Below are 24036 nucleotides of genomic sequence, written 5' to 3' on the forward strand. Positions count from 1 at the left end.
CTTCCCACCTTCTCCCCTTTTAGTTTGGCGGTTCCAGAAAGCTCTGTTCATTGGGGGGGAAAAAAAGAAAAAGAAAAAGAGAGAGAAAAGCAAAGCAGAAGGAAAACTGAGAGAAGGAGACCTCCTCCCCTCCTACTCACGGGCTGAGGAAATCCCTGGGCAGCCCTCACTGTCCGTCATCCATCCATCACTACCCAAAATAAATACAAGTTTAGAGCAAAACCCATTAGAAAATAAAGTGCATCTGGAGTTGAAAAAACTTCTGGAAAAATGGGAGTTATTTTTTTTTCCTCTCTTTTTTTTCTTACAAAAAATATCCTTTAAAAAAAAAAAAAGAAAAACCAAAGAGAAACAAGAAAGGGAACAAGGGGACAGAACGAGTGGCTCTTGCCATAGGGTCTACAGGGTTGTCCCATTTGGGAGAGGGATCTTAACTCCACTCTTCAGCAGGACCAGGCAGATGCACAGCCCCAGCAGGCCAGCCAGGAGCACCCCCACCACAGCCTTGAGGCAGGAAGTCCTGCTGCGGATGAAGGTGCCGGGCCCCATGATGCTCAGCAGGGCTGTGCTCACAGTCAGCGTGTAGAGGATGGACACTCCTGTGTTGAGGGCCACGATCTTCCCAAACTTGGCAAAAGGGGCGATGATGCAGAAGAAGAGGGGGACGGTGGCGATCACTGTGGTGACGGCGCTGGAGACGATCGCCACGCCCACGTGCCGGACTGCCTCAATGGTCCTCCACTGGCGGCACGCTGTGGGGTCCTGGCAGAAGGGACAGTGGTGTTAAGGTGGGGTGAGGACAAGCACAGGTGGCTGTGCTAGTGGTTTAGGTCTCTGAGAGGATGGCTTAGCTCAGGGAGTCCCAGTCGTGGGTGAAGATGCTGCATGAGCGCAGACCGGGCGGCTCGTGCAGTCTGGGAGCACCTGGGCAAACAGCCATGAGGTTACAACCCAGGAGAGGTGGGTTCTGTGCCTCCTTCCAGCCACATCAGACCGACTGTGGGACATACACTGCAGAGGCATTGCATGCAGCTGCTGTACCAGACCCCATGTTTTGCAGTCTCATTCTTCCCAAGGAGGAAAAAGACATTAACAAGGCTGGAGAAGACCTGGAGGTCCAGCACGGCACAGCACAGCAACCAGCAGAGGTTACAGGAGGAGTGTAGGGCCATTCCAGCACCAGATGTCACTGGGGCATCAAAGAGGCATACTTGGGACACTGAGAAAGGGACAGGCCTGTGGGTTGGACCCTCAGCTGGGTTTACAGGCTCAGAGCAGCCTCTGGCCAGTCAGCCAGACAAGCAGTGACACCCCAGGCGTGCTGAGAGGGTGGCGAGACGCATCCCCCCTCGCCCATCATGCCTTAGGTCCTGCGCTGCCACCAGTTCCCCTCACGTTCAACATGTGATGGGTGCAAGACCAGGGGAAGAAGTGAGCTCACCTCTGCCTGGTGCAGAGGCAGGTTCTCCCCTGCCAGCAGGTAGCCCTCCACCAAGTGTACACAGTAATCCACAGAGGAGCCAACGAGGATGGAGAGGGAAATGGCTTCCACAGCTCCCATTTCCCAGCCAGACCAGTACATAATGGTCACCACCAAGCAGACCACCCCTGTGGGAAGAAGCTCATGTTAGGTAGATTTAAAGACTCTGGGACAGCTGCCCAGGCTCAGAGATACAAGCTGACCACAGGGCAGTTTGGGATGGTACCCCTGCAGCTCTGAACCTCGTCCACACTCCCCCTGCCCAGAGGCAAACGCTTCCCTCCCCTGGCACTGGCCCAGGGACCGTTCAACCACGTCATCAAATGTGGGCCAGCAAAGCACCTCAGCAAATACTGGCCCAAGTGACTGATGCCAATTCAGTCTAGTGCTTGCTAAAGGAATCCCAGCCCAGGCAACCCTGCACACGTGCATGAGGGCAGAGAGGGCCCTCTGCTCTGCCTGCTGAGTTACACACAGGCACACACAGGTCCTTCTCAGAGGCAAGAGTGATGTTTGTTTGCGACTCATGTGGGAGACTAAAGTGGTTTTCAAATGATAGATTTGATTTTTCAACTGAGAAGTTTAGCAACACACTTAGTCCACAATCTCGTCAAATCACCAGCCAGGGAGAGGGAACTATTTACAAATTTGCTTCAAATACTAACAAAGCTGCTAAAATATTCAGCTTTTAAAATCTCCCACTGCTTGAAAACAGCAGCCACGGTACAGATCCTGGGGAAGGAGGGTGATTGTTATTCAGAGCACGTGGGACTTAATCACATTATTATACATAACAGGCAGGGATGGCATTTGTGTAGCTAAAACCCTTATTTAAACAAATAGAAGGGATTGTGTAGATAAAACACACTAGGAATTAGACACACAAATCTACTTTCCCCAATGAGGTTCCTGGGCATTTGGTGAGAGTTCCTCCTTGCTCACCTAAGTCTAGCAGGGCTGGCTCCTGGAAAGCTGACAGGGTTTACACAGAGTAAGAGCAATTCAGTTCAAATCACCAGAGACTCAGCAGTGCCACAACCCACCAATATCAGACAAAGGGAGAGCCTGACACACTGGAATTTGGGTTTTTTTTACCTAAAATGCTGAGCAGCACTGGCAGCAGGAGGAGGATGTGAGTGGTAAACACCGCCACCGCGGCCACACAAATAACCAGCGACAGGACAAGACCGTACAGGGCACTCTGTACTCCTGGAAGGAGAAAAATGAACAAAAAAACCCCAAGATTCAGCTAATTTGACTCCTGGAAGGAGAGAGCTGGGATGAGAAAGGCACCGTGTCCCTGCTGGGAGCAGGGCAGGCAGGGACTCACACTGGGGGAGATGGGAAGGGGGGATGAAAGTGGAAAGCAGGTGATCAATTTGTCACCTGACATGAGCAGGGCAAGAGCCCCTTCCCCTCTCTATTTCTCTCTGCTCTGCCTAGGATTTTGACAGGACGTGCTGCTTGGGGCAGGGACAGGCTGTAGGAGTTCCCACAGTAAGGGACTGAAGATCCCACACGTGCCATCAGATGGGACAGTGTGCTGGGAAGGTGTATCAAGGGGTGTGAGCTCCTCAGCAAGAGAAACCTGGCAGTCACCCACCTATGATCTCCATGAAGATCTGCTTCCAGTGCTCACAGGTCTGGAAACCGTGGCGGAGAGCAGAGCCCTCTGGGAAGAGCTGGAGTTGCTGCTGCAGGAACGTCTCCCATTTCAGGTAGTCAGCATATGTCTGGAAGGAAGATTTCCCCTTGTAGGTGGTCTGAAAGAAGATGAACGTGTTATCCTCATGTCCTGCTCTTTGGGGCAGGGGGTGTGAGTGGCAGAACGAGCACTGGGCAGAACTGGTAGTGGAGAATGGGCCAATCTGCCACCAGCTCTTTGCATGAGCTGTCACAGGGAGAGTGAACTGTGTCAGCAGCAGCACTTCTGGCAGGCTGTGAGTGCAGGGATCTCTGCACCAAGGCACAAATACTAAACTATGTAAATAATTCCAGTGCAGAAAGAGCAGGGCTAAGCCCCTAGAAGGCACAAGAAGCAGCTGTCACAAAGGATAGATGGCAATGCCATGTTCTCACCGATTCAAATGCCATGGAGATCCACTGCACCTTCCCATCCTTCACCCCCACTGCCCCATGAGAGAGCTGTCCAGGCAGCAGGTTTGGCTCAGGGATGTTCTTGCACTCAGGGTGCAACATCTGCAGAAAGGAGGAGATGCTGTAACCTGGAGAGAAAGAAAGAGCAAGGGCTGTAGGATGGGATAGGGAAAGGGCAGGGAAGGCGGGGAACCAAGAGAAAGCTGTAGGTCCCATGTGTCAGCTGCTTCCCCTTGCAACTCTGACTCATCCAAACCCTTGAGCTCTCAGGGCCAGAAGCCCTGGCTGCTGCTAGCTTGAGAAGGCACCCTGTGCCATCAGCACCATGGCCAGCTCTGAGAGCCCTACAGACAGCAAGGCTGAGGTGCTGCCTGCTGGCCTGGCAGGCATTTCCTCCACACATGAGATTGGCTCTTGGCCTGAAGCCACTATACACAACACACAACAGACACTTCCTAGGCTCCCAACTTTGTGACCTCTGAAGCTGGAAGAGTCTGTCACTGGTTAGGTATGTGAAGCCATAGGGGCAGTGACTGTCCTCATTCCAAGGAGATCAGATGTGATTGTCTGGTTATTCAGGAGCTACTAAGAAGATATTTACTTGTCCAGAAGCTTGGAAGTGTATCACAGCAATGCTCATGACTGGGAAGAACAGACACAATTCTGTTCTTCGATGGATTCAATCCTGAAGACTATGCCCAGTGTCTTTGGAGTTGGAGACCATTTCTCTCTTATCTCCCAGAAAACATGACCAGGGACATGTTCCAGGAGGGTAAAGCTGCCTTGGAAGAAAAGGAGGCAGCAAGCAGCAGCCACCTTTTCTGGTTTGCTGTTGAGGGTCCTGGCTCAAACAAATGCTGCTGCAAGCAGAGCTGCACCACAGGAACATGATGCTCCTGTCATGCTTGCTGTGTATTTCTCACCCCAAAATGGTTGGCACAATGCAAACATGAGGTGAGCAGCCCATGGGGATGGGAGCTGTGGCTTGAGGCAGGTGGGAACAGGCAGAGCTGTGCTGCAGCCAGATCAGGAGCGCTGACTGCTGAGAAGCCTCTCTCCTCCCTGCACTGCCCAGGTTTGTCATTGCCCAGCACCTCCCTTTCCTTCCCCTGCTTCATCAAGCTGGGTTCTCCAAATTTAAACACCCTTAAGCAGCCCTACTTCCCTGGCTGGAGCAGGGAGCAAGACCCAGTCTCCACCCAGCATCCTCCCAAGGACGGTGTGGCTGGCGATAGCGCTACATACCGGAGGGCAGGCACTGGGCCCCGCCCGGCTTCACCAGCTCCGCGTTGCCGGCGATGGCTTTGCAGAGGCGGCACAGGTTGCCAATCTCTTTGAAGAGGTCGAAGCTGTCATCGTAGATAACGCTGCCCTTTCCCAAGGAGACACAACGACAGCAACACCACACGTGAGGTGGACACACGGCAACAGGCACAGGAAGGGGTCTCCTGGCTACGCAGTGGCAAAGCAATCGCCACCGTGCCCAAACCATTCGCATACACAGTGGCACTGAATCCCTGGCAGGACCCCCACCCCTAACACCAGCTTCCCACCCCCTCCTCTGCCTGCATTTCACACCACCCCCTCCAGAGGAGGGAGGCAAAGGCTGATTCCACACAGTGCCCCCAGCTCAGAAGCACAACGCTGACGTGCATCTATTAATGGTTATCAATATCTGAAGGGTGGGACACAGGGGGACATACCCAGCCTCTTCTCAGTGTCTGTGGGGACAGGACAAGGGGCAATGGCCTCAAGTTGGAGCATAGGGAGTTCTACACCAATATAGGGAAGAACTTTCCCCCAGTGAGGGTGAGGGAGCCCTGGGACAGGCTGCCCAGGGGGTGTGGAGTCTCCATCTCTGGAGATATTCCAGTCCTATCTGGATGCCTACCTGTGCACCCTGTCCTAGAGACCCTGTTTTGGCAGGGGGTTGGATTCAGTAAGCTCTGGAGGTCTCTTACAACCCCTACAATTCCCTGATTCTGTGTTTCTGCCAAATGACCAGAGCCAAGCAGAGTTTTGCTGGGGAAAGGCTGTGAATGTGTCAGGGTACCAGCTCAGGGAGATAAGCTGTTCGTGGAGAAGTCACATTTAGTAACCCTTCCCCAGAGTAATCGATTTACATTTTTTCATGTTAATATCTCATTACAAGATAAATAGTTATAGAAAAATATCAGTTCCCTGGATCTTGAACCTGTAGTGAGATTTTCATACTGAGCTCAAGATGGGTTTGCTTCTAAAATCTTCAGGAAAGCCAGATTTAGACTCAAAATTAGAAGGTTAGATATTGCACTCAGCAAGGGATTTTCTGAAGTCTGAAGTGATTTCAGTAAGGGCTTCCTGAGCCCCATTATCTGTGAACGTGCCAAAGCAGAAATGTACTTTTGGCTCATCACACTGCTCCCAGCTCTGCTATTCCATATGTTTAGACTACTGGACTGTGGGAATGAACTGAACACCATCCAGGGAGACCACGTCTGCCCAGCATGCCAGAGTGCATGTACCATGTCTCCAATGACGTGGTTGTCTGGGCGCCTCGTGCGATTGACACCTCTGATGCCAAACACCACGAACACCATGGCGCCCGTGTCCACCAGTGGCCGCACCGCCGGCTTCCCGCAGCCTGTGTTCATGCAGGGGTTAAATCCAGAAGTGGCTGACAGCTTCGCTTTGGGTGCTGCTGTCAAACACAGAAGAAAAAGGTGGGTTACAGCAGAAGGTGGAGAAACAAAAGGCCTGTCTCTCTGGACCCCAGAGGCTGAAGCCCCTCAGCTCACCTTTCTCACTGGGAACATAAAGGATGCCTTTGGTGGGTCCATCTGGGCTCGAGCTGAGAAGGCAGCCAGGAGGTGCTACACACACTCGGCCATGGTAAGGGGGCTTGTGTGACTGGGCAAAATACAGCTTCCTGTGCAGCAAAGAAAGTTTGTTAGGGGGGACCAGAGGTACTACAGGTGATGTGTCCAAAGCATTACATGGAAACAGATGTTCTCAGGGACAGAAGGAAGAGGTGAACAACTCCAGACCTGGATCTCTAGCCATTACATGTTTTGTGCTGCCTGTTCAGCCCAAGAGTTCAGGTGGGTAAGGATAAGTCCAAGATCAGCAATGCCTGTTTGCCACCCAAAGAAGCCTCCAGTCAGTCACAGTCCTGCACCCATCAAGCCTTTGGCACATTAATAATTCTATACACCTGCAAAATCACGTTGCAAAACTTGGCACATTTACAGCAAACCAAGTTCTAGGGCCACGGATGCCACCAACTGAGGACAGGACTGGCACTGGACATTAGGCACCCCACATGAGCCATTCAGCTGTGCTGGTTTGGGTGCCTGGCCCTCTGTGTGCTTTGGAAGGTTACCGTGTTCGCTGCTGCTCCTTGGCGGCCACGTAGAAACTGAAGTCGAACTTCCAGCCTCTCTTGGTGTCACAGGACAAGGTGGTCATCATCCACTTCCTGGGGCTCGTCTGCTTAAGCAGCCCTACTGTGGACACACAAGCTGTCAGCTTCCTGGTGAAGTTACCGAAAGGCACTCTATACACCTAAGCAATGGATTAATGAAAACAGACACTTAACTCCACAGGGTCGCAGCACATTGGCATCACACACGCCCCCTCCTCCCTGAGCACTGGCACAGCCACACAGAATGAGCACTGCAGGCAGGAACCAGCCAGCCCCCAGCCTGACTCCTTCCCAACGCCTTCCCACCCCCATCCTCTGTGGCCCAGGCTGAAGGGTGGCTGCTCTCTCCAGGGTGAGGGCCATCTGAAAGCCAGTCCTCCTGGGAGCACGTGTGCACGAGCAGTGATGCCTGCTGTGTCTGGGGGTTGGACAGGAGGAGGCAGTGGGAATCCAGCTGTCTGTGCAGCAGTTTCTACTAGAATGAGCTCAGCTGCAGATGCCAGGCTTCACCTTGCACCTCTGCTCCCACTGCTGGCAGCCACATCCCAAGGGATAAGTTTGGTGGCATTGTGAGACCGGTCCCCTCCGCATCAGCTACCCCACTGCAACGCCCTGAGGCTTCCACCCTGAGCTACCTAGGGCCCCACAGAGAAACAGGAGGAGACTCGTGCTCACCTGCTGAGTGCTGCACTCTTGATAGAGGGGTCCAACATCCCTGGACTGACTCACCTGGAATGAAGGCACCTCCCCGTCTCCTGGTGACACCATCTGCCAGGGGGCAGGGACACTGGCATTGAGTGAGAATCTGTAGATGGCTGGCCTTCCCTTGCTTCTGGACTTGGAGATGTACACAGTCCCCTGGAGATCTGAAGAAAACAGAGGGCATGAGGGCTAAAGGTACTTCTCAATCAGCAAATCCTACAGACATGGGCAGCAGCAAAGGGTTTCTTCTGGTCTGCTGCCTCCTCTGGGGCAGCTAGCACAACCTCTGCCTTCCCACAGCACAGCACACCTTCCAAAGGATTCCACAAATTCATCCTGAGCTGCAGTAATTCCTGATGGCTTATTGATTCATGTTGTCTCAAGCCCTGGCAGAGTAACTTTTACCTCTCAAAATCTCCTGCAGAGCAGGCTGAATTTCCTGTCCTCACAGCCTGCCAACAAGGCTGGGACATGGACTGGGATGTGAAAGCTCTGAGCTCCCAGCTCTGTACTCAGACCAGAGGGATTTGTCACTGGGCCACACTGCCTCTGGGGGTGTAGAACCACATCCTAGAGAACAGCAGGCACTGGGGGGAAGGGGATTGTAATGACACACCAAGCTAGGGCCCAAGCAGGGGCTGAAGAGAGTTATTCCCCATCAGCTATTCAAATCATATGATTTAGTTTTAACCTGAGTGGACCCTTGGGCCCTGGACCTAGATGTGGGCAGTCACCACCCCCCACTTACCTTGCTGCCCTGGATCACTTATGCTCCCTTTGCTTCCCCAAGGTGACCCTGAGCCCCTCTTCTTTTTCTCCAGGGAGGTTCGGATGTTGTTCTGCAAACTGTGGGGCTTTTCCTGAAACAAACCTGTCCCACAAGGTTAGTCAGGGAGGAAAGAGTGGGCAGCATGACAAGAGACTGGCCCACCCTGCCCACACCACAGACTCTGCTACTGAAGATCGAACCCTGAGCAGGGAACACAGACCTCCAGCTGGTCACTGGCACCGACCAGCACTTAAGAGTAAAAGTGGTGTTTTCATGGACTAGAAAGGACTTGCTCCAGCAGAAACATGCTGGCAGTCCCTAGCTAAAGCAGGAAATACTTTTTAAATACTCCATTCCCACAGGCAACTCAACCATCCCACACCCAGAGTGCACCTCCCCTCAACAGGATCCATCCCACACCCAATGTGATACAGAATCCCAGACTGGTTTGGGTTGGAAGGGACCTCAAAAATCATCAGTTCTCACCCCCCTGCCATGTCCCCTGGTGAGGGACACCTCTCACCAGCCCAGGCTGCTCAAGGCCCCATCCAACCCAGCCTTGAACACCTCCAGGGAGGGGGCAGCCACCACCTCCCTGGGCACCCTGTGCCAGGGCCTCACCACCCTCAGAGTGAAGAATTTCTTCCTAATATCCAATCTAAATCTCCCCCCTTCCAATTTCAACCCATTCCCCCTTGTCCTGTCACTCCAGTCCCTTCTAAAAAGTCCCTCCAGCTTTCCTGTAGCCCCTTCAGGGACAGGAAGGTGCTGTAAGGTCTCCCTGGAGCCTTCTGTTCTCCAGGCTGACCAACCCCAACTCTCTCAGCCTGGCTTCAGAGGAGAGATGCTCCAGCCAAATGAACACTGTGAGCCTCTACCTCACATTTCAGCTCCTCCAGCCCAGGGCTTAGGCCAGGCTGCACCCATCATGGTCTGGGGACCAGCATTCTCACCTGAGCAGGTGATGCAGGAGATGCCTTCAGCACTCAGGTTGTACTTCAGGTCTAGCAGCACCTGGATGTTAGTGTCTGGCCGGAACAAGACCGGAGCACGGCTAGCTGGATGGAGGCGGCTAGCAAAGAATATGGACAGGAGCAAAACAAGGAGGAAGAGCCCTGCAAGAAGAAGCCCAGGTAAGTGTGGGGGACCTCACAGGCACCTTGCACTTAGGACATACTCAGACAGCAGCTGTGTGATGGAAAGATGGCCTTTTCAACAGGGAAATGGAACAAACCCTAAAGGACACAGGCAGCTGGGCTTTCTTGTAACGAGTCCCATGCCTGAGGGATATCAGGACTTGCCATTTCAGATCTGAGTGAAAGGAGAGGGATGGGAAAATCCAAGTTCCTCATGTCCTTAGGGACCAAATGTTCTAGGGGACACTCTTCCACTGAGTTCGAAGCCTTTTCTCAATCCCTTGTCACTAATAATCAAGGCTTGGGGACTGATAGAGATGCTGTCAAACCCTCTAAAATCCATACAGATGGAACACCCCCTCCTTACCCACAATCACCCATCTGTTCTTCACTGCAGACCACAGCACCCAGTGTTCCAGCAGCTCCTGCAGATGAGTTATCAAGTGACCCCGGTTGCTCTTCTCTGCAGGGAGCTGCAGGTTTTCTGGCATCACAGATACCAAGGGGACATCTCCCATTTCCAGGGAGACTGGAAAGAAAGAGAAAATCAAAGGCAGTATCAGTGGTCAGTGCCATGGGTATCTCTCACAGCTTTCTGCTCTCCTTTACAAAAGCTTCTGCAAGGAGCTGTACAATTCACTCCAGCTAAGGAGACGGAGTGAGACCCAGGCAGAGGCAGAAGCTTGCCCAGGATGTCCCAGGAACCATCTTTCTCAAGTCACTGCCAGGAGACAGCCCCACTTCTCAATCTGTAGTTTGACCCAAAGCCTGTGCTTCAGGCCATTCTTACTCTGCCAGATCCCACTAACGTTGTCCCTATGGTCACAGGGACACTGCCTGCTGCTTGGGCCGAGCAGAATTTGTTCCTGTCACACTAAGTATGTCTTGCAGCTAAGGACACAGCTGTCCTCTCCCTGGCTGCAGGCTGGCTGCCACCTGATCTCTTTACTCCTGCTCAGGGATGCCTTGGGAACTGCCCTCTGCTCTGCAGGTGACAAATGGAGACTGGCAGCAGCGGGGTCAAAGCATGCCTGGCACACTGTACCAGCCACGCTTGGTCACCAACTGGAACAAGCTGCTTTGCTTCTTCACAGGTTAGCTGATGCCCAGGGGCCTCTGGAGAAAAGCATCCTGCTGCTTGCTCCAGGGAAGGGGTGATTTCCATACATTTCCATGGCATGTGGCTCTGGAATACTAAGGAGGCCACTCCAGCTGCCTGTGCTCAAAGGCAGCTCAGAGCCTGCTCTGTGGGAAGGGGGCCACAGGCTGCTGTGGGACTGATGGGCGCTCAGCCATCCAGCCCTCTGCCTCCAGGGCTGGTTTGTTGCTGGGTCTGAAGGCTGCCCATCACCCAGGCAGCTCCTGTTGTGGGGTGTTAAGAAAGAGATCCCAGCAAGCTTTAAAAGCCAAGCACAACAGAGCACGACCCTGTAAGCATCCTCATCTTCGATAAGGGCTGGAAGGATTATCTCCTGCTAACAAGAGATAGGGAGTTTCTGGGCTCTCTCTAGATTGCTTATGTGGTCTCAGGCAAGTCCTTGCCCTCTTCTTGCCATGACAGAGGATGTGGCTCTGAGGAGGTGATGCTGTAGAACAACAAAGTGTTCTCTCACCTGCCCCCCAAATTCAGTGCTCTGGTGGCAGAGAAGAGGGGAAAACTCTTTATGATGAGGTGTTCTGGTGGTTTGGATTAGGTGTTTTGTGGCTATTGCCACATCCCAATCAGTGATTCCAGCCAGGAAGTACAACCTGCACTACACCCAAGAGGATTAGCAAAGCAGGCAGAAAGCACATCTCAACACCCACTGAAGATCTCAAAGCACCTTAGTGAGTTCATACACCCTCAACCTCCTGTGACAGCATCATCTCCGGCTTGAAAGGAGGGAAACTGAGGCATGGGCCAATGGCAGGGACAGGAGAGCTGCAGGATGAGCAGTGTAGTCCCCCCAAAAGGCACTACAGAGCAGGCACATACCCGGCTCCTCCTCCACGCTGAGCAGTGGGATGTCATCATCCAGATAGGGAAGCGTCTCTCTGCCTGATCTGGAGGTGGCTTCCGAGGCAATGAAGAGATCTTCAGCCAGGTGCAAGGCCTTCTTTTTGGTACACTTCTGACTGCAGCTGGATTGGAGCAAGGAAGGAGACAAAGGCATGAGGTTTTAAGCCACATAGCCAGCAAAATGACCAGCGAGCTCCTTCAGTGACAAGGACAGCAGCAGCAGCCTGCTCGGATGCTTTGGAAAGACAAGAGGCAGTGACAGGGGCAGTGGCCATGGCTGAGCACTGAGGGGTGGGGGCTGAGTTCATCTCCCTGCTAATGAATTAAATGAGGCCAGGTCACCAGCACTGCCCAGGGCAGGGGCAGCGTGCTGACTTTCAGACACAGATCTGATTGTCCCTCTCTGCTCTGCCCTTGGGAGGCTCCAGCTGGAGTCCTGTGTCCAGAGCTGGGGCCCCAGGACAAGAAAGATGTGGGACTGGTGGAGAGGGGACAGAGGAGCCACGGAGATGCTCAGAGGGTTGGACCCTGTGATTAACTGATTTAGCTCAGGAAAGTTGCCTGATCTTTGCTCTATTCTACATTCTCCCTTTAAATTGGTTCCCCAATACTGGGAATTACCTGCTCACTGGTTATATGGGCTATACAGGCTTTTCCTTCTTTGTTAGCACCCTAAGGTGCTGTTTCACAGCTGTGCCCAGCAAGAGACAGGGGTACCTGCAGTTAACCGGTGGAGCTGGAAGAAACTGGGCTCTGGGCATGGAAGTAGCATGTGATTAGAGGGCTGAAGCAGCTCCCCTGTGAAGAGAGGCTGAGGGAGCTGGGCTGGTTCAGCCTGGAGAAGAGAAGGCTGGGGGGGGACCTCATTGCAGCCTTCCAGTCCCTGAAGGGAGCAGAGGAACAGGAGGGGAATCAGCTTGTTAAAGGGCAGAGACTGGCAGGACAAGGGGGATGGAGTGAAGCTGAAGGAGGGAAGGTTTAAATTGGATATTAGGGGGAAGTTCTTTCCAGAGAGAGTGGTGAGGGGCTGGAACAGGCTGCCCAGAGAGGGGGTGGGTGCCCCATCCCTGGGGGTGTTCAAGGCCAGGTTGGATGGGGCCCTGGGCAACCTTGTGTAGCTCCAGGCCTGGAGGTTGGTGTCCCTGCCTGTGGCAGGGGGTTGGAGCTCTGTGACCCTTGGGGTCCCTTCCAACCCAGACCAGTCTGGGATTCTATGGTTCTATGATCTGCTCACGCTGACGGTGCTGGGTGGCAGAAGCAATGCTGATCTGCCTGTGCTGCAGGGCCTGTCTCCACAGCTGGAGGATCTGGCTGTGCAGTGAGTGGCTCCAAGGACTCCATGAGGTTCAGTGAAGGGGTACGATGGGCAGTCTGGAGTCCAGCAGCTGGGAGACACCTGTGCACACACCTGGAGCAGTCCAACTGTGACCTGGCCATACCTTTTTGCCCCAAGCTTCTGCTGGTGACTAACAAGGAATGGGGAAGCCAAGCTGCCTGAGGGGGTGAGGTTAAGTGAGAGGCATGAAGATAATAAGAGGATAGGGCAGGGATTTGCACAGTGCCTTGGCCATGAGTTCCACAACAACAACTTCCCACCCACACACGGGGCCTCCAGGCTCACCTGGTTTGGCAGGAGCTCTCTAGTGGGGACACATAAAGGGTCCATATTCCAAGAGCAGCTGGCATGGTGAAGAGTACAGCTACCCAGCAGCAGGACACAATCAGTGACATGAAGAGTCCAAAGTCGTGCACGGCTGGGATCTACATGAAGAGAGAGGACATGGAGTTGGGATCAACTGGGGCAGGAGACCTGGAAAGACATCAGGCCAGAAAGAGCTATCTGGAGGCACCTGAGAATAGCACATACTGACTTCAGTCATGGTAATCAGCAAACCTGGTACAGAGTTGGGCTGCTCAGTGGCATGGGAAATATTGCCTTGGGTGCTGATACCAGGGGAGGGTCCACTGCCTCAGAGAGGTAAGGGACAGCCCTCAAGGGCAAGCCTGGCATGGCCCCATGCTGGAGGAGAGGGCAGAAAGACGGTGCTGGCAGCTCCCCTGTGTATTAGGCAGAACCAGAAAGCCCCAAATCCCAAAGCTGCAGCATACCTGGGAGAAGATGTTGGCAGCATAGGCTGCAGCCGTGGTCAGGGAAGTGAAGAAGGTGGCCTTCCCAGCTGTCTGGATAGTGTGGATCATGCGCAGTCGCAGGTCCTTGAGGTGGGTGGCTTGGCGGTAGGTGTTGATGAAAACAAAGACATCATCAACCCCTGGGAAAAGAGGGGGGAGGGTTTGATACTTTGCTCATAGCAGGGACACACCTAAAAAAACCCCCCTCATTTTCCCCTCCACATCTGCCCTGCATGTATTTTCCTTACAGGTAATGGAGGGAAAGGGCTTAAAAACTCCATCTGCATTTGGCACCATCCCCTTTCTCTCTCACACAGGCAGGAGTGATGGCAAGGTGGCACAGGCAGGGTTTGGGGTCAGGATGTGCTTACCAATCCCCACAATGACAAAGGCAGCCACACCATTGAGTATACCCAGGTACTGGATCCCAAACACGACGTGGTACAGGAACAGAGCCACCAGGCAGCTGAGCCCGATGCTGGCAATGCCAAAGAACGACAGGAACACTACAGGAGGAAAGAAACACAGGGAGAATGGTACTGCTGGCCACCCCCTGGGACAACAGGCACCTCACACCTGCCCTGTGGGACAGATAACAGCTCAGGGCTGCAAGAGTACTGCTTGTAGACTCCCTCCCATGAAGCCCAGCCATGAAATTACATCAGCTTTACACCAGTGTTAGTAAGACAGGAATGTGCATGTTATTCCTGTTCTCCTGTGAGCCTTCCCCCATCCCGCCCACAAACTTCTGCTCTGGAGAATGAGACTTGGCAGGCTGGTGTCAGGACATCAGAGCCTCTCCTGAGGCTTGCAGGGGCACAGGCAGTCAGGGCCCATTTGGCTTTGTGAGACAGGGCAGCTGTGACCACAGCCTACCTGAGCAGGAGGTGAGGACGTACACCAGGACAGCTATGCAGCTACTGCTGATGAAGGCCAGCAACATGTCATTGTTGAAGGTCCTCCTCACTTCATAGTCAAACAAATCCGTCCCTCCGTACAGCACCTGGACTTTGCTAGGGTGGGAAGGTGGGAAAGAGGGAAGAGGAGTAGGCAGAGTTGAGTGTAAATGGAGCAGAGCCAGGGGACTTCACAAAGCACAGGCTCTAACACCACAGAGCATCTCCCAGAGAGGCAGAGGAGGTCACTGCTCTAATAAACCTGGCAAACAGCTCAGTGGTGAGAGCAGGCTGAACACAGTGGCTGCTGGAGGTGAAGTTCACACATGAAGGGAGAAAAACAAAAGGGCAGGTCTAATATTTTTTAAATTCCTCCAGTGCACGGTGGGTCTCTGGCACTAATAGACTTCTTGTCATCAGCAAACAGCTCCTGAAGCCCCCAAAGCCAATTCCATCTGGAATCCTAATCATTGCTTATTATATTAAGCACAAAAGTAATAACCAGCAGATGCAGGCAGAGTGAGAGCTTATCAGAAACCACATGATTTACCAGCTTCTGCTTCTGGAAGCAGGTTCTGAGTGGAAGTAATCCAAGATAATTTAACCAGGAGTACAATAACCCAGCACCTTAGGAGGCTGTCAGGAATGCAAGCTTCAGAATCGAGCCTTGGCCCCAATTACTTTTTGGCTCCCCTTCGCTGCAGCCCACTCTGCCAGGCCATTGGTGAGAATGCTCTAGGGCTACCTGCTCTCAGGGCTGACCAGGACTGGCTGTGTTTCACTCTGCTTCTGGAGATCAGCATCCCTTCGTTCTGGGAGCTGCTGAGACTCAGAGCAGGAGGGAGCTGGAGACCGTGAGGGTACACTGACAATGGGACTCACTGCCATCCCTCAGCTGTCTGGGCACTGAGCTACTCTTTTAGCCCTATTTTACCATCTCCCTCTCACAAACACTGAGCAATGCTCTGTTCAACCAAAGTCATACAGACCTGGTGGTGAAAGAATCACAGACCCACAGAACACCAGGAGTTGGAAGGGACCTCGAAAGCTCATCTAGCCCAACCCTCTGCCAGAGCAGGATCACCCAGACTAAATCCCACAGGAACACAGCCAGGTGGGTTTGAATGTCTCCAGAGAAGGAGACTCCCCAGCCTCTCTGGGCAGCCTGGCCCAGGGCTCTGTCACCCTCACAGGGTGAAAGTTCCTCCTGACATTCCCATGGAACCTCCTCTGCTCCAGCTGCACCCGCTGCCCCTTGTCCTGTCGCTGCCATCCCTGAGCAGAGCCTGGCTCCAGCCTCCTGACTCTCACCCTATACATAGTTATAAACATTAATAAGGTCACCCCTCAGTCTCCTCTCCTCCAGGCTCAAGTGCCCCAGCTCCCTCAGCCTCTCCTCATCAGGAAGGGGTTCCACTCCATCATCTTGGTGGGCTGCTTCTGCCTGTGTTTCCTGAAACTCACCCTGCCCTGAAATGGCCCTCCCCATCTCTGTGTACAAAGAGCAGACCCTTCTGGAAGGAATTACACCACTGTGAGCAGAAGCTGAATTGGATCCACAGGTTGATGCCTTAGGTAAGGACCATTTCACCCCCTGCATCAGCCCAGGAAGGCAGAGAAGCAGCTCTGCTGGAGCCAGTGGAGTTGGACTTGTGAAATGGAAGCGAACAGATGCAGTGCCAGGCAGGGGCTGAGCGGAAAGGCAAGCATGGTGCTGCAGGGGGAAGCAGCACTGAAGGGAAGCATGTGAGTGGCTTCCAGCCATATGCTCCCCACCCTCATTCCCAGCACTGTGCCTGAGCCCCACTTCAAAGAGACGCCTTCTCTCCTTCGCCTGGAGCATTACACCATGGCCACTGACCCAGCCTGACCAGCTGTCTGTGCTGGCAGGCCCAGCCTTCTGTGCTTGGGCTGCCAGGTGAGACAACGCTGCATGGCTGCCAGAGCAGAGCAGGCATGTCTGCCCTGTGTGAGCACTACTACCATAGAGTTTTACACCCTGGAGGGCCTGTTCCATCCACTCCTTGAGCATAACAGCAAGCGCCATCCTCTCCAACCTCTGCCTTTCCTCGCTCTCATCCGCTCCCAGCAAGGCAGCCCCTGCACACACACACACCCTGCACACCCCCCCTGCACACCCCTCCTGCACACCCCCCTGCACACAGCCTCACCTCGTGGACTGCTTGGCCAGCATGGCCACGTAGGTGATGACAAAGTTCTGGAACTTGTGGCGCTGCTCTTCCCAGCGGTCCTCCACCGAGTAGTAGTTGGGCAGCGGTGCCCCGAAGAGGATTTCGCTCCGCAGCAGGGAGCTCTTCATGTTCTCTGCAGACAAGCCCTCATCCACGTACCAGTAGAATTCAGGGTGGGTCATGGCCAGCTCCAGGGACCCTGGGGAGACAGCAGCACCACTTTTGTTAGGGGTTGACTTGGCAAGGCACAGGGTCTGTGCCCTGGGTTTGGCTGGGGCAGAGTGACTCTTCTTCCAGCAGCTGGCACAGCTTTGGATTCATTATGGGAGCAATATTGATAAGGCACCGATGGGTTTGGTTGTTGCTAAGTAATGCCTAACTTACATTAAGGACTTTCCAGCTCCCCATGCTCCACTGATGGAAGCTGGGACTGAGTAGAGCTGCCCCAAGCTGACCACAGGGATATTCCATACCATACAACATCATGCTCAGCATACACACAGAGCAGTTGGCCAGGGGATGGGCTGCTCAGTGGGTCATGAGCAGCTGCACTGTGCATCTCTTGCTTTGCATATTCTATTATCATTATTTTCACTTTTTTGGCTGTCCTATTAAACTGTCTTTATCTCAACCCATGAGTGTTACTGGGGTTTTTTTGATTCTTCTCCCCATCCATCCCACCATGGGTGGGGGAAGGAGGTGAGTGAGCTGCTGTGTGGTGCTGAGCTGCTGGCTGGAGTTAAACAGCGATGGTCTAGTCCAACAAGGGAAACTGGAAGCCATCCTGTCTTTCAGCAGTGACACTGACTGCTGCTGCCTTGCAGAGAACAAGGACTGGGAAAGCTGGGCTGCAAAGCCCCACATCCACTCCTGCCTTGTGATTCTGCTCCTGACCTTGCCTATATGCAGTTCCCCATCAGGGCTGCATCTTCCACCTGACTGTGATGCAGACCACAGCTCCCCCAAGCAGCAATGCACCCAACGTCCTCATCAACACTCCCACTGCTGGAAGCACTTATTTCTCATGCACCAGGCCAGTATTTGCTCCATCACACTGGAAAGCACATGAGCTAAACAATGCCCATGGAAGGTGAGGAGCTCTGGCTCCTGCTGCAACCTGGTACTTCTGCCAGCTGATGGTGTGAGGGATGCAGAGGTGGAGGCAGTCAGCTAGTTCTGCCTGTCTGCCCCCCAAAATATGAGTCCCCTTGGGTTTACACCAGAAAGACCCAGAAGCTATGTTCTTTCTGTTTTGGTAGCAGAACTGTTACTCACACTGGAGCAGATGGAGTTAATTCTTTGCCTGCTCCATGTATGGCTCCTGGACAGCTACCATCTGCAGCCTGTGCTTGGGAGACAGATGGAGGCTTCATCCCACAGCCACATCACACCCACAGACTCCTCATGATTCACCTCTTTTTCACCATCTAGAGCCTCTGCTCTACTGGAGGGGCATAGTACAAGGTACAGAGCTGGGAGGAGGAGGCAGGGCTTTTCTCCCCTTCTCCTTACAGAAGCCCTTCAGCTGGTGACTCACAAGCTGCCTTTCAAGCTCCAGAGCAGCCCACAGACCTCTTTGATCTGCTCTGTGGTGCAGGTAAGCTCATCCCTATTATCTGTCCAAGGCCTGTCATTCCTTTAGTTAACCTCAGTCATTTACAGGGCCCAAGGGTGAGTAGAAAGCATCTGCACAACGCAGGACTCCCCCTCATTCATCCCTCTTGCTGGCCTGCGTGACCCATGCCTGAAGCAGGAGGTGCTTTGCTGAAACAGTTGGAAAGGGGCCCTCCAGGCACAACACAGCAGCATCTTCCTCTCCACACAAGGCACTCACTCCCCCTTTGCTGCACAGCAGAGGCTGGCTGGCTGAACTTGCAGGGGGAGGGTGCCTTAAACACACCAGCCCTCACCCACCGCCCTCAGCTCACCTTGGATGTCAGCAAGGTCTTGTCCCATGCCGTCGTAGTAAATCTTCCCTCCTCTCTCAGTGGGGAAAAAGTAGGTCATGAGGGAGCTGGGAGGGGAGCAGTAGGAGTAGGAGCCCAGAGGTAGGTCTTTCAAGACCTCGTGGGGCTTCCAGCAGAACTCCCGGAAGCGAGGGTGGTCCATGATCTTACGCTCGACCTCATGGATGGTGACCAGGCGCTCGGTGGTGAAGATGTTGTTTTCGGAGTCGCCCCGAGCCAGGAAAATGAGCTCGATGCGCCAGTGGGCGTGTGTCTGCGTGTTGGCACTGATGTACGTGCTGGAGTAGTCCCAGCGTGGGGCACCCCTCCCAGTTCGGACAGACCGGTTTCCTGGCTTCGGGTGGGCACGGGGTTTGGGGGAGCTCATCCCGCCCTCCGGGCTGCTGCGCTTGAGCCGCGCGCTGAGCCGGAGATGGGAAGCGTTGAGGTGAAGCTGCTGGAGCTGCTCAAAGATGAGCCTTTGCAGGGTTTCAGAGGTGAAGTCAGCCAGGTCCCGGCGGTTCCTCCCCCACGACCCAAACTGGGACTTGAGGGCCAAGGCGAGCGCGTCGAAACGCTGCGAGGATTCGTGGTTGCGGATCTCGAAGGCGTTGTAGGAGATGTCAATATCCAGGGCTGGGTAGTGCAGGAACATGACGGCAGCAAGCACGGCAGGGATGGCACAGCCCAGGAAAAGGATGAAGCCGGCACAGTACGGGTTAGTAAAGACCCAGCCAACGATATTCCAGAAGCCAGACACAGGGAGAGCGACACGCAGGGGCCTGGCTCTGCAGGAGCTTTTCCCACACAACAGAGCACCCTCTCGCCTCTTCCGGGAGCTGAAGGCTACCTCTTCATCTTCCTCATCTAGCCAGGCGTCCTGTAACAAGGGGTCATCCTCTGTGTCCATGTCCAGCGCCTGCAGAAAGGGACAGAGAAAAGCAGTCAGCAAGGCCCGGACTCCACAGGGGTTGCCAAAGGGTCTCAGCAGCAGAGCTGGGGAAGGAGACACGCTCTGGGTCTCAGCCCTGCACCCTCAGCAGCAAAGCACAACTCCTTTCCAACCCTAGGGACTTGCCACAGCCAGTGAAAGACCAGGCTCATCATGGGGTAGGGTATCCCATGGGGTACCCCACACCCTGCCTGGCAGAGGAACCATAGAGGGGAGAAGTTCACCCCACAGACCCAGAGCCCAGTGCAGAAGAAGGCTCAGCACGGCTCCAGGAACACAGGCGTAGTGATGGCAGGGGACTCACAGCATGTGGCTCAGGCTGCAGCAGTAGGAACATTTAATTAGCTAACCTGGTTCTTGTGCCCAGGAGCAGTTCACACTACCAGATGAAAAGGGACACTACCTTCCTCTCCTTAAAACAGACAATGGGATTTCTCCCAGCTGTTTATAGCTGTACTCATCTTTCCCACAAAGCACACACATGTGTGCACAGACAGGAGCACATGCACCTCCATGCCCACAGACAGACACCCCAGAGAACTCACTAACCCTGCTCTAGTCCCTGAAAGGCTTTCCATCCCCAGCATGGGCCAGAAAAAGAGCTGAACAGCCCCACTTTCCTTCCCTACCTTCAGGGTGTTGTTCCCAGAGTGAGCTTTCTCAGTTCACATGGAAAAAAACAGGAAGCAAAAGCAGTCCCTGCTCCCATGGAATGACACAGAGGGAACTCCTTCATCAGCCAGCACTGTGGCAGGAAGGACAGACAGACAGGCAGACTCCCTGGGAGGTGCTCTGCTTTGCAGAAGGCTGCTGGCACACACAGGCTCTTAGACTTTCCCACATGCTCCATCCAGGTGTTGCATGAGCCTCTCAAGCCAGGAAGCCAGGCAGTGATCCCTAAGAGCAAAGCCCAGACCCTCCAAGCATCGTTCCCTTTCCCAGCCCCCAGCAGTGCCCACAGCGCCCCCACCGAGCAGATCCAGAGCCTTGCTTGACCCCAAGAGTTGCAAGCAACTTACACACAGGAGGAATTTACATGCTTTGCTCCTAAGCAGTGTTTCTATGTTAAAATACTGTCAGCAGGATGATGAATTGCCAGCAGCCCTGCACTCTAGGTCCTCAGAAGCTCCAGGAGCTGCCTGAACTTGGACCAAGAGGAAAAGCATCGGGGCAGAAATGCTCCCTGGCAGAAGAGGGATGCACAAAGCAGCAAGAATCACAGCAATGTCCCTGGCTCTGGTCAGCCTGGGTGATGCCCACGGGAGCTGCCCCAGCAGGTCCCATGGGATTCACTCTGCTCTGGATGGTACCCATGCTGCCAGGCTGAGCAGAGCAGAACCCTCCCGGTGCTGCAGAGCCTGTGGAGGGAGAACAGGCAGCCTCTGAGCTCCAGCCTCCCTGCTGCTCCAAGGAAAGCACAAATCTTGATCAGCAGCTTTAATCTGCAACTGATACAGTATGAAAACATCCCACCCTTCCTGTCAGCGTGGGAACAGGCGCTCTCTCAACATCTTGCCCTGGTCAGGCTCATGGCTCTGGCTCACCCACCTTGGCCAGGCTGCAGCACAGGAAGGTGAGTCTGTGCTGAATCCTCCTCCAGCTCTGTCAGCCAACAGTGCAAAACCAGATGGGCACCACTGATGGCACATGTCCTCAGTCCCTCCTCTGCCAGACCCCCAAGCCTGGGGAGGCTACAGAACAGGGTGAGGAGAGGGCAGCTCACAAAACTCAGCTGTGTTGTTTCCCCCTTCACACGCAAGGCTGTCAGTCAGCAAGGGGAAAGCCAAGGGGAGGGCTTTTCATGTCTCTGGAAAGGTTAGGAAAAATCTAGCTGGTTTTAGCCTCCATTAAGACTTCTTTAGTATTCAGGATGCGTAACTCCAACAGACAGGGAGTGTCTGGAAGTTTCCCTGGTATGCCATGGGCCGGGGGCAAGGCCAGGAGTACACACACAACTGCCCAGGACAGCTACTGGTGTGCAGCACTTTGGTGCCTCAACTGCACAGGCACACACACCCACGTGCACACAGGTTGCTGCTGAGGCTCTCCCACCTTACCCACATCACAACAGGGAAGAGGATTTCCCCAGTCCCTGAATCTGCACACGAATCCTCTCCCTGCTGCTCCTCACTGCCATTTGTCTTCTGCCCCACACCCCCCCACCAAGGCTCTCCCCACAGAGCAGCCAAAATCCCTTTGAGCAGGCTGCAGAGGGCAGTGCCATCCCCTGTGTGTGCCATCCCCTGTGTGTGCCATCCCCTGTGTGTGCCATCCCCTGCGGACACACCAGCCCCAGCTCACAGGTGGCCCCACACTGCTCCCCTTGGCACACACAAGCCTTGGCCAGTGTGGACCACCCATCGCTGAACTCACAAGTGCCACCTCTCCCCTGTGTCCCTAAGAGCCAGCCAAGGTGCTTCAGCTCAGGCTAGCCGTGCAGATGGGTGCTGCATGAGCTCAGCACAAGCCTCGCTCGTCCCCTCTGGGCTGGGTGGTGTGTATGGGCAGTTACCTCCACTCCGCCCACCAGCACTTTGTCCTGTGGGCCTGGGCTCTCCTTCAACAGAGTGGAGATGCTGCAAGAGCTGATCAAGCAGATGTATTCTCTTTAGAAAGCGAGGTAAAGAGCCATCATTTCCCATTTGTTGGGCTGCTGAGGAGAAGGAGGGAAAAGATCCTAATCCTGAAACAGAAGAGCCTGCACGTGACAAGGAAGGGAAACGAGAGACTGAGATAGTGAAAAACCAGCAGAAAGGGGATCATACCATCTTCTTTTTTAACCAAGAGCTAAACCCTCAACTGCAGGAGGGATCAGACCTCAGACAGCTCCCTCAGGCTCTTCCATCCATCTGCTCTCACGGATACCAATTCTGATGTGGGTGTATACCCCAGCACAGCAAGGGCTGGAAAAGCCCCAGGATGGTGTGCACTCATGTGTGAGCTGAGGCAGGGAAGGAGCCAGAGTTGGACCAGGCAAAAGGGCAAGGAAGGAGGGACCTGGGCTGTGCTGTCCCTGATGGTGACGTCCTCCCTCTGCACGCAGGGTAAGCGTGTGCACACATCCTGCCCTTGATCCACCACAGCTCTGAACTCCCTTCAAAAGGAGAGTTTACCACATGATTCGTCTGCAGAGCCAGACACAGCTCACTTAGCATGGCCATTGGGACTTGTCTGGCTTTACCACCTCTGTCAGATCCTGCCTGGGTCAGGATGAAAGCCTATCCAACCCAAACCACAGCAAAGTGAATTGGTGGAGGAGATAAACCCTGAAATCAGCTAGAAGGGGAATGAAATGCATTTTTTTCTGTTTGGATTTACTTAGGGGCTGGCCTGTTCTCCCTCCACCCCTTCCCACACCACCCAGGGACTCCCAGCATTGAAACATGGCCCAGTTACTTTTTCCCAATTCCAGGATGCACACAGAGGACCTAATCTCACAGCCCTGATCAAAGCTCTGTCTTGCTTCTGTGTGAGCTTAGCCTGCTCCAGGCTGTGAAGGGACAGCAGGTAAGAGCAGTCCTAGGAGCCCTGGATCTGTTTCTTTGGAGAAGAGACACCAGTTCAGCCTGCTGAGGTAGGCATGCAGATTTCTTGGGCTTTCCTCCGCCCCTCTGAAAGCAAACAGGGCTTTCAAAACCAGTCAGAGCTCTGTAGGGCAACAGACCCTCTCCTGTAAGGAAGGTTCTGGCTCAGGTTTAAGGTCCTACTACAAGCATAGCTTCCACTAAGTCAGACCAAGGTAGAGGAAGCTGGCAAAGTATTTAGTAGAGAAGTGAAAACCTCTACCACCACCACCACCCCATGGCAGGTCTGCCCCACAAAATACCTTCTGCTTCTCAAGTCATGTGCTTGGCCACATGAAGCCAGATCTTAGAGGAACCTCTGGTGGCACATTACAGACAGCCCTGACCAAGACTGCCAGCCTGAAGCCAGAGCTGCAGCTGTGGTCACCATGGGGAGCCCCACATCAGGGAGCCTGTCCCACTGTCCTGATGCTTTCAGGTTTAACCACCAGGAACATACAAGCATCAGAGAGATGCAGGGGAGTGATGGAGCAGCCCTGAACCAGCTGCTTGAGTAAAGAGCTCAGCAAGCCTCTCCTCCCAGCCTGCAGCAGCTCCTGCAGAGACAGACTGCACACCCTGGGCACCCAGCTCAGACAGCAAGGCAGGGCAAAGCAAGGGGTGCTTGACACAGGGGATATGTGGGGTGTTGGACCCTTTCCCTTCCCCACACTGCCACGGTATGAGTGAGTCAGGAGGCTGGAGCCAGGCTCTGCTCAGGGATGGCAGCGACAGGACAAGGGGCAGCGGGTGCAGCTGGAGCAGAGAAGG

At 54.0% G+C, this 24036-nt stretch overlaps 1 protein-coding gene across 1 annotated transcript; it reads right to left on the reverse strand.

The window, feature by feature from the left end:
* Positions 1 to 399: 399 nt before the first annotated feature.
* DISP3 (dispatched RND transporter family member 3) lies at positions 400 to 19660 on the reverse strand (the record flags this gene model as incomplete). Its single annotated transcript, XM_084274534.1, has 20 exons — positions 400 to 762; positions 1442 to 1608; positions 2576 to 2689; positions 3084 to 3243; positions 3560 to 3705; positions 4823 to 4949; positions 6082 to 6257; positions 6355 to 6485; positions 6939 to 7120; positions 7710 to 7846; positions 8431 to 8553; positions 9405 to 9566; positions 9955 to 10116; positions 11563 to 11708; positions 13208 to 13347; positions 13696 to 13856; positions 14088 to 14222; positions 14593 to 14729; positions 16784 to 17003; positions 18733 to 19660. The coding sequence occupies 20 exons, from the start codon at positions 19658 to 19660 to the stop codon at positions 400 to 402; spliced, it is 4017 nt and encodes a 1338-aa protein (XP_084130660.1).
* Positions 19661 to 24036: the final 4376 nt, after the last annotated feature.

Source organism: Gallinula chloropus (assembly GCF_964237585.1).
Source record: "Gallinula chloropus genome assembly, chromosome: 23".
In the NCBI taxonomy this organism is placed as follows: Eukaryota; Metazoa; Chordata; class Aves; order Gruiformes; family Rallidae; genus Gallinula; species Gallinula chloropus.